The 11,099-nt window shown below is 43.0% G+C and overlaps 1 protein-coding gene across 1 annotated transcript; it reads left to right on the plus strand.

Annotated features, from left to right (window-relative positions):
* The first annotated feature begins 206 nt into the window (after positions 1–206).
* On the plus strand, positions 207–11,099 carry LOC109890491 (sodium/potassium-transporting ATPase subunit beta-233). The gene is made up of 6 exons (XM_020482418.2): positions 207–459; positions 7,185–7,313; positions 9,187–9,342; positions 9,989–10,173; positions 10,404–10,487; positions 10,771–11,099. The coding sequence occupies exons 1-6, from the start codon at positions 369–371 to the stop codon at positions 11,029–11,031; spliced, it is 906 nt and encodes a 301-aa protein (XP_020338007.1). The 5' UTR covers positions 207–368; the 3' UTR covers positions 11,032–11,099.

The following is an 11,099-nucleotide window of genomic DNA, read 5'->3' on the forward strand; positions in this document are numbered from 1 at the left end:
TATGCCTCTGAATCTTTATTAATTTGAGTTATCTTCTGTGGAAATCGCAGGGTCCCATCGTAAAGGACATTCTGACGTATACTACGTCCAAGGGTGGAGAAAAACCCTGCTGCCGACCTCCACAAACGATAGCATTACGCAGAGAGGACGCGCGTTTGTGATTCGCGAGAGCTGGCCCTCCCTCCTAGTGGGTGACTTGTTAAAATAGTTTTCGGGCGGAGTCGACTGCAACTGGGATATATCTGTGTGCAGTGAGTACGCAGGAGCAAGCCGTGTACAAGTCCGTCGGTTTTTGGAATTTGGTACTCCGGAGAGGGACCGGCAGCCAGAAGGGAACTGAATAAAGAAAGAGCACCACACAGTCGAAAATGTCTTCGAATAAAGACGATGGTGGATGGAAGAAGTTTGTATGGGATTCGGACAAGGGGGAATTTTGTGGACGCACAGGGGGGAGTTGGTGTAAGTATGCAATTCTGATATTTATGATCACGGTAATTGGCCATTGTGGCCGGAGGTTTTAATCGAAATTGTGATGGATCTTATATGGCACGATCGAATTTATATTGGGCAGTATGGAACGCGCACCGAGTCTTCATTTAATCTTGGTGCATAGCACCTGTTTGATTTGACTTTGCAGCAATGTGCGCTACAATGGTACCGTGTCACCGACTCCATATCATTGCCCATCGCCACTCGTTGTTCATGGCTCTCCATGTCTGTTTTGTGAGTAATAGCATACGGTGAACATGCGACCAGTTTTTGCTCATATTTCACTGTCACATGTCCTTGCTTCTTGAACCTACTGCCTTATTCAAAATAACAGCCTACCGACTGTTCCAAGTAAAGATGGGTTCGCACATCTTAAATGAATATGAGAATCCAAATAGGTCGTTGAAAGACGGTGGTGGGAATATGCATAATACATTATTAGAACATGTTATTCTAAAGGTTCGAATCCTAATAGTAGAGTAGGCTAGTTGATCACACTGCAGAGACGCAGCCGGCTATGCCTGGAAGGAGACTAGAACTCTCCATCGCAGTAACCTGATCTATAAGTATTAGGATGGAATTACACCATATGTACATGCTGTAGAGACTTTAATTTCCGATGTAAAATGACACAATCAAAGGGTTAAAAATGCATCATAGTCCAAGGTGATTCAAGGTGATGGGGCCTACTTGGAATTATGGAGAGGACATTCCGTCTTGTGTTACTATTCGATGTGGATACTGTGTCACTTTAATTAGCAATGGAAATGTATTAACTAGACTAATTTTACTTTTGTCGTTTCTATCTGCACCCATGTCTTCCCTCATCTCAATGTCACACAACTACCCTACATTTTCGGTATTCAGAGGATGACCAGCTGAGCGACAATTCATGTTGCAATTTTGCTTATTTAACTAACGCCCTCAAGTTGGTTGGTTTGGTCATTTACTTCAACTGTGTTTTGTGTGTATTATCTCAAGGCCAAAACTCGTTTTGGATCTTTTCATTTTTGTGGTGACCATATTTTTTTATTTTGACATTTACCTTGTTTGGGGGGGGTTACAAGCACAACATATCATTTAATATTCAGTTCAATACAATGAGAAGGAAACATAAAGAAGTGAGCCTCCAACCCCACTTCCCCAAACCCACCCATTCAACATGTCTCCAACCAACACTGGTGCTCCTCATCCATCCAATTTAAGCGGTGCATAATTTTGTACGATGTGTGTGACACTATCCAGGACTTTAATGATGACTCGTCTCCATTCGGCCACTTGCATGATTAATTGAATCTGTCTACAATGCAAGAACATATGTTTTATCTGGTGTGATGCATGGAGAGAGAGGAGATATTGAACCCTCGTCTATAATATGGATAATGTACGCACCCTTGTACCGGCCAATTGTGATCAGGGAAAACGCATGATCTGGATAAGACACTGGGTGGTTGTGATGTCCTTATAATTTTGCCAAGGAACAGGTGACATCTTAAGCCCTGCATAATTGATTGAAAGGGAACTGCTGTCTCCTATAAGATGTGACCTTTTGACATTGTCTTATGCACCACTAGGCCAAAACAGTACTAGCTCTGCAGGTCTGGTGGGTTGGGGCACCACTAGGCCTATACAGTAGTATTTCTGCGGGGCTGGTGGGGGCAGCAGGGTTGGGGGTGACTTGAGGAGATTCTAATACTGTACTAGTACTATGGCTGGACTCGGGGCGGCAGTTAACCTAGCGGTTAAAAGCGTTCGGATGGTAACCGAAGGTTGCTGGTTCAAATCCCGAGCCGACTACGTAAAAATCTGTCAATGTGCCCTTGAGCAGGGCACTTAACCATAATTTCTCCTGTAAGTCGCTCCGTATAAGCGCCTCTGCTAAATTACTAAAATGCACTGTACCTGCAGGGCTGGCTTAATGCAGGGGCTTACTGGGGCTGAAGTCCCTGGGCCCAAGCCTGTGGGGGGGCCAAGAGGAGGCAAAATAATATTAAGTTGTTTTACAAAAAATAATATTAAAAGATATGTGTGTGTGGTGTATATCTTTTTACTGCAACTGCCAACCACAGGACTCCGCCCGCTTTCAATGAGTGTAGACTGCTGCTGCTGCCGCTCTACTAGTCATCAGATGGTGGGAGGAGACTCGGTATGAGGCCCACGTGGGTAACTGGGGGGGGCTTGATTGGGTAACTGATTAATAAAAATAAACTGCATATTTAATAAATTCATAAATAAATGTGACTGGTCAATTGTGAGTCGGGGGCAGGGCCCAAGCCCAAAGATGGTTCAAGATGCTTTTTAAAAATGTATTTGTATAATAAAAAATGTTTTATCCAACCACAGGAGCCCCACTCTCAATGTTTGAAATCCACCAGAGAGCATAATTTAGCCACAGAAAATGTATAGTTTATAAAAAAAACAACTGTGGATTAAGTTTTAGCATGAGCACAGACCAAAAAAAAGGAAACGCCAACATAAAGGGTGTTAGGTCACCACGAGCTGCCAGAACGGATTCAATGCGCCATGGCATAGATTCTACAGGTGGACCTATCCATGCCAGGAAAATGCACCGCACACCATAAGTTGTACTTTGTATCCCTCGTTTACCTAAGTGTTTCCTTTATTTTGGCAGTTAGCGGTATACCTACAGTCGGGAAGGCTGCAGTTTGGGCAGCGTGCTCCAAATGTACAGTTGCGGCCATAGACATATAATCCATAGAAGGGTTTCGTAACGTCTTACTTTGGCAATTTGACTGACTGTTAAATTCAAGGGTACACTTTGACTGACTGTTAAATTCAAGGGTACACTTTGACTGACTTAAATTCAAGGGTACACTAGCAATGAATGCCAGTCCTGACTTTAGTGAGAACTGCCATTTATGGATTATAATTCTATGGTTGGTTGTGGCTGTTGGTTTGCCTTTTGCAGATTTCAATATACCAAAACCCCGGGCCTATGATTTCTCATTCTGGACCTGTATACCTGTACTGGTTTTATGCATATCCCAGCTAGCACATTTTGGTTCCTTGGAAGTTGTGGGAATGTTACGTTTTTGGTTTCCCATTGGTTCTGATTACGAAATAATGTTTCCTGACCTGTAAAACTGAAAGTAATAATAAAAAATGTTCTGAGAATGGAAGTGAACAGTTCACATGTTCTGGGAATGTATATATTTTCTTTTTAAGGTTGTAGGGAGGTTCTGTGACTGTTCTATGGTTCCCTGGAAGTTTTCCTGGAAGGTTTTATTAATGTTCTGAGAATGGAAATTCTAGGTTATTTGAAGGTAATTAAATAACATTCTAAGAACATGTTTCAATAAGAGCAACACAGTTAAGCTAGCAGTGTTAAACTCCAAGCACAGATCAGACACATGTGAATTCATTTTCTTAGGCATTAATCATTCAAATGCAAAACTTAAATGTATGTATTGTGGCACGTTGTCAGTGAGATTTGACCCTATGATCTTCTGTTCTCTAGCCATTGAATTAGTGCAGCTAGCATGCATTTTTTTTTACTCATACAAAGCTGTTCACTTTAGTCTATTTAAACAAACCTCCATTTTAACTTCTTGCGGATCATTGGGACGCTAGCGTCCCATCTGGCCAACATCCTGTGAAATTGAAGAGCGCGAAATTCAAATGACACATCGTAATATTAAACATTCATGAAAATACAAGTGTCCTACATCAGTTAAAAGCTTAACTTCTTGTTAATCCAGCCACTTTGTCAAATTTCAAAAAGGCTTTACGGCGAAAGCACACCATGTGATTATCTGAGGACAGTGCCCCGCATACAAAAGCATTACATACATTCTTTCCAACCAAGCAGAGGCGTCACAAAAGTCACAAATAGCGATTCAAAATAAATCACTTACCTTTTGAAGATCTTCATCTGGTTGCAATCACAAGGGTCCCAGCTACATAACAAATGGTCATTTTGTTCGATAAACTAACTTTTTGGGGATATAAAGGACTTTATTTGGCGCGCTTGACTCAGTAATCCACCGGTTTCCCTCGTTCAAAATGCATACAAATGAATCCCGTAAGTTACTAAAACTTCTTCAAAACAAGTCAAACAACGTTTCTAATCAAACCTCAGGTACCCTAATATGTGAATACACAATACAATTTAAGACAGAATAGTACTGTCATTACCGGAGATAAACAACGAAGTACATGCTCTCACCGGAACGCGCTACAAACACTACAGCCAAAATGGGAGCGATTTACAAAAACAACAAATTCTAGCTAATTTTAAAAAAAAGCCTGAAACTCTTTCTAAAGACTGACATCTAGTGGAAGCCCTAGGAACTACAATCTGGGAGGTATTCCTTTTATATTCCCATTGACAGCCATAGTAATCATTGTTGGGCTGAAAAAATAAATTGTCCTCGGGTTTTCGCTTGCCATATGAGTTCTGCTGTACTCACCGACATTATTTTAACAGTTTTGGAAACTTTCGTGTTTTCTATCCAATACTACCATGCATATCCTAGCTTCTGGGCCTGAGTAACAGGCAGTTTACTTTGGGCACCTCAGTCATCCAAACTTCCGTATACTGCCCCCTAGCCCTAAGAAGTTAAAGGAAGCGAGCACTCATTTAAGACCAGATGTGGCCAATTAGTGGGTGTGACCAGCACACTTAACAAGATGGAGGATAGTTTTGTTTATGCTGAGAATGAAATGTATGTTTTTAAATAACTTTCTTTGAACGTTTCCGAAAGTTTTCTTAATGTTCTGGGAACATGACTTAAAATAGAACTATGAGGAAACCTGTAGAATACGTTTTATTTACTTTTCTAAGTACTTACATTTCCACAGAAGAACGTTGTTTCTTGAAGCTGCAATACGTAACGTTTTGGGCAACCTGACCAAATTCAGATAGATCTGTCATTCTCATTGAAAGCAAGTCTAATATGTGTTAGATCTGTTCCATGTGTGCTATTTCTATGCTTTCTGTTCTTAAGTTTTGTTTTCACTGTCAGTTTTGTACACCAACTGAAAAGATAGTATTTTTGTTTATGGAAAATATATTTCAGTGATTTAGATGGTACAATGATTCTCTACACTATGCTTGCTTGTTTCGTCGCAAAACTATTTTAGCAACCAGGAAAAGGCGACGTGATTTCTGCAACAGTGCCCCTAAATGTAACATTCTCTAAACAATTTGAGAACATTACTTTGAATAGAACCATGAGGAAAAGTTCAACTGAGGTACTGAAATTCCCACCTAAGAAACATATGGTTCTCAGAATGTTATACTAGCTGGGTATCCTGCACCATTCCCAGAATGTTGTGGGAAGGTTGTATGCACAATAACCATAGCACAACCACACTCTCACCAAGCTCTAAGAAACATACTGTATGGTTCTCAGGATGTTATGCGCCAGCTGGGTAGTATCTAGGTTTTGTATAAAAGCTGAGCATGCAGACTGCCCCCATTGTTATTGGGACCTGAATGTATTAAGACCAATAAATTATCTGCGATGTTGGCACTATTTTTAGAGCAACCTAGTCTCTTGTGACAGGCCTAACAATTAAAGCTGAGTAGCTAGATTGAGATTTGTTTCTGAGTTTAAGAGTAACCAAAAGTGATTTTTGACAATTTGATTTACTCTGAAGCCTGAAGTTGTTCTCCTGGCTACTACTGTATGATCTACTGGTTACACTTAGTTTTCCTGCCCTAAGTGAAGAGTCAAGACGCTGTCTACTGTTATAGGTGGATTACTATTTGGAACAGGAGCTTTGTGGTTAGGTCACCTCCTGCTCCCTCCATAGGAGACACGGGCTTCTCTGTCTGCATGCATTCTACCTGTATAGGTATCAATGAGCCCAGGTGTGCATCCCAAATGGCATCCGTTTCCCCTATATTGTACACTTCTTTTGACCAGGGCACTACATGGGGAATAGGGTGCCATTTGGGACTCATTCCAGTTATGGAGAGTCTGTGTACGGACCAGGAAGCTTAAAGTAGAAATCAGGTGGGCTTGGATTAGTAGTAGAGCCAGCCAATCTATTTATCTAATTTTTAATATGTTTGATAGTGTTGTGGTGCAATGGGCAATGACTGGGCAGTCTTGAGGTTTGATGATAGGATGGACACGCATGAGATGGAATTGGAACACTGAGGAAACACTCGTTTGACGACACAATAGGCAGACTTGCTGTTTGTCTTTCTTAAGCTGTACCCTTCTTGTCTCACTTTGTGGTGCAAGACATTGCTTATGTATTTATAGTAAAATGGTATGTATTTTAAGTCCCCAACTCCACAAACACTACAGTCAAATGAAAGTGGGGATCCACAGTCTACATGTCTGCGGTGTTTAGCGTACTGTACACACTGGCTCTGCAGGGCTGGTTAGGGTGGGCAGGGTTGTGTTGACTTGAGCAGATTCTTAACTACTGCAGTAATACTAAGGTTGGACTTAGGACTTCATTATGGGGAATGTTCCTTGTTTTTCAGAGCAGATTTAACATTCTACATTTGCAGAATGCTGGAGTTCTGTATGTGGCTTTTTGTATGACTCAATTGAATGAGTGGAAATGGACCTTGTCAACAACATAACAACTAGATCTTAATTTCATGGCATCACTGGTGTTTGTAGTTTTTTTAAAGGAACATTGTATGTCACAATCATCTGTCCTCCACATCTTTTGCATGGTGATGACTCATTTCTCTCTCTCTCCTTTTACAGTTAAAATTCTAGGGTTCTACTTAATCTTCTATGCTTTTCTGGCTGGAGTATTCATCGGCACCATCCAGGCCTTGCTTCTCACCCTCAGTAACTACAAACCCACCTGGCAAGACAGAGTTGCTCCCCCAGGTAAGGTATCACTGAACACTAGACACTGAGCCACTACTGCTGCCTGGGGATAAGAGATGGTGTCCAACCACAGTGGCTTCGTTTGAATTGGCACCCTATTCCCTAACCACTGGTCAAAAGTAGTGCACTATGTAGGGAATAGGATGCAATTTGGGCTGCAGCCAGAGTCTAACATGCATGTTTGTATATCTCAGAGGGGTGGGTTATGTCCGTCAAACATCCTCTTATTGAATTTCACACTTTAACTCGTTAAGGGAGTCTCACTGTGAGATATCAGCTGAATTGACATTAGCACAGTATGGGCCAGAGAGCAGGCCGGCACAGTACCGTTTTGAGGTCCGACACAGAGGACTCTTGTCTTTCAAGTAAACGGTGGGTGTCATCCATGCATGCAGCATGTGGAACTATTTTGATACTGGTTCAGTGTCTATGGCCCTGGCTCATTCAGGCTAGCTTGTACAGTAGTATGCTTACTTCCAATAACAAACTGGTGAAATTAGATTTTTGGCAAAGATCTACAGAAGTGCTTCTGTCAAAATGAACTCGGGTCTAGTAGTGAACTGAATCCTTGACGTGTTACTGTTTTCCTACTGTTTAAATGCTCATGTCGTATTGGACATTTTGGTGTAGGTAGTGGGTCGGTCAAGTGTCGCAATTAATTCCCCTAAAGGCCTCCCACATGGGCAGAGGCCTCTCTTCCCAATTTGTTAGGTAGTGTTTAAAGAACGAGAACTGTTCCCGTTCCCCATTATTGGACTTTGCATATTTCAGGTCTTTCTCCACAGTTCCTCTTTCTGAGAGGCTTAGTCAGTTTCGCTGGAGTCTTCTGATTACGTGGGTGTGAAAGGGAGGGAGAAGTGCTAATTGCGAGCTTTACAGTGTGGTCCCCTAACAGAGCTCTCTCCTGATGCCTTTGACTAGAGTTAAAACAGACCGTGACGTTCTGGTAGACATTGCTTGCTTCCTTTACCAGGGAGAGCTCTGTGGTAAACTGTCAACGGCAGATGCTATTCTCTACTTTATTTTCTCCCCTTACACAACACAACCCAATCCCACAGCACCAGTGCCCTTCCACAGAGCATTAACCCTTTCCTGTTGGTGTTTTCAACCATGACATTGTCAAAGACATGTAAGCTGCATTTGAATTGGGTCTAAAGCCAGTATCCCAGTCATGTCTGTCTGGGTATATATAGCCATGGTCTGCTCGGGGAACCTCCATTAGGAGAGGTAGCTAGGCGTTGATAGTGCGTTACTTTCCACAGGAGGCCTGATAACTGGGCCATGTCTTCACAACGAAGAGGTCACCTAATGGCTCTAACAAGCAGAAAGAGAAGAGTCTGACTATGTCTTTATCTCACAAGCTGACAGAGGAGAGAAGCATTACTCTCTTCAGACTCCTCACCTCACTCAGTCCAGTTAGTTCTCTTTAGTTTTCTGGTCATGAAAGATGGAACTTAGTGTGGGGGCTGGGCTGGTTGTAATAAGGAAGTAGAAGAGAATGGGGGTGAACGTGTTTTGGATCTGGTGTCGTAGCGTAGAGACAGTTGTCTTTTGTTTGAAATGGGCTTTTCCCTTTTACTGACCCGTCTTTCCTGCTAAGAACAATGACAGGGATTCACCTTGTCTTCCTCTTCAAGACTGTTTTCCAAAGTGTGGACTCTTCGATGGATGACTGCCTCACTGAAAGACTTAATTAGAAAGCAAATTACACTGACTGTTCTTAACTGGTTTCATACTCATTACTGTTGTGAGTTAGAGTAAATAGAATGGCCACAAGTCCACTGAAACATTATTGTCCTATTATAAAAGTGTGTATTGCTATTAGTACTTTACTTCTGTATTATTGAAACTGATGTTGACTGTCTGTTCTCAGGCCTGTCACACACCCCACGCTCCGACAAATCCGAGATCGCCTTCAACTTGAATGATGTGGAGACCTACTTGACTTACACCAAGGCCATGCGAGAGTTCCTGGTTATGTACGACGACGACAAACAGCGGGACCAGATGAAATACGAGGATTGTGGAGGTACAGGAAGTGTTCCATTCCGCTCTCTACCCCCTACCCTTAGCTCCTAGTCCTACCCTAGTCCTACCCTAGCTCCTAGTCCTACCCCTAGCTCCTAGTCCTACCCCTAGCTCCTAGTCCTACCCCTAGCTCCTAGTCCTACCCCCAGCTCCTAGTCCTACCCCCAGCTCCTAGTCCTAGCCCCAGCTCCTAGTCCTAGCTCCTAGTCCTACTCCTAGTCCTACCCCTAGCTCCTAGTCCTACTCCTAGTCCTAGCTCCTAGTCCTACCCCCAGCTCCTAGTCCTACCCCCAGCTCCTAGTCCTACCCCCAGCTCCTAGTCCTACCCCCAGCTCCTAGTCCTAGCCCTAGCTCCTAGTCCTACCACCTGCCATGACACAGACCTAAGAGGTGCTCAGTGTGGTGGAAGCTCTACTTAGATGGAGGTGGTACCATCATCTTCTAGCATTTTGCTTATTGAATCCTTTCTGACAGTCTAACATCAGGTGGGATAGGAACTAAGTGTCCAGGACATGGAATGGAGTTGTGTATTGGCTTCAGAGAGAAGGTGTTTTTTGTAATTTGTTTTGATGAATTAGTTGAAGCGAGCAGTTGTGGCTTCCTGTGCTCAGTTGTTTATTTTTGATTTGTCCTCCTCCTGCCTTCAGAGCAACCCGAAGACTATAAGAACCGTGGTGACCTGGAGAGTGATGTGGGGATCAGGAAGGCCTGTCGCTTCCAGAGGAGCTGGCTTGGGCCTTGCTCCGGGATGGAAGACAGAGACTTTGGCTTCAAGGAAGGAAAACCCTGCCTGATCGTCAAGCTCAACAGGATCGTCAACTTCAGGCCACGGGTAAATATCCTAAGGACATATGAAAAGTTGACCCCTTGTATAAACTGGTCACTTTGATATTTCCAGTGGCCCCTGGTTGTTAGTTATAGCATATTACCTACTTTTACCCAAAGTAGTAGTACATTATTGAATACAAAATCTACATAAACTTTCTTAGGTAAAAGTGTTACTGTTTTTAACAGATTGTTTTGCCTCCTTCCTCACTGTGTACATATCCTCCATTCTTTCAGCCCCCCAGCTCCAATGAAAGCATCCCTGAGGGAGCCCAGACCAAGGTCCAGCCCAACGTCATGCCCATCTTCTGCACCAACAAGGTACAGTACGCCAGACAGAATTAGATGGAACAACATCGAATCACAATTGATCATTCCAATGTCAGTTGACAGTAGTCAGTAAAGCACATTGAAGCCTAAGGGAATGTTGACTTGAATGGGGAATGTTCATTCGAGCAATTCTAGAATTGCTTTCGATGAATAGTCCCTGTTCCGTCACTAAACCAGGCATTGTAAATGTGTTTCTGGGTGAAGGTCAGATGTCAGAATGACCAAAATAGCACCGTCTTTCTCCTTTTGACTGTCTCACCCAATCTCTTTGCAGAGAGAGGAGGACGCTGGTAAGATGGGTGAGGTGAAGTACTACGGCATTGGGGAAGGTTTCCCCCTCCAGTATTACCCTTACTACGGCAAGCTGCTCCACCCCCAGTACCTGCAGCCCCTAGTGGCCCTCCAGTTCGTCAACCTCACCATGAACACCGAGCTGCGCATCGAGTGCAGAGCCTACGGAGAGAACATTGGCTACAGCGAGAAGGACAAGTTCCAAGGAAAATTTGACGTTAAATTCACTGTCACCAACTTATGACCACAGTTAGGTTCATAGCACTTTTTCTCTCCAGCCCCCTCTCCCTCCCTAACCATTTCTCAAAGTAA

This window comes from Oncorhynchus kisutch, unplaced genomic scaffold (assembly GCF_002021735.2).
Source record: "Oncorhynchus kisutch isolate 150728-3 unplaced genomic scaffold, Okis_V2 scaffold1407, whole genome shotgun sequence".
In the NCBI taxonomy this organism is placed as follows: Eukaryota; Metazoa; Chordata; class Actinopteri; order Salmoniformes; family Salmonidae; genus Oncorhynchus; species Oncorhynchus kisutch.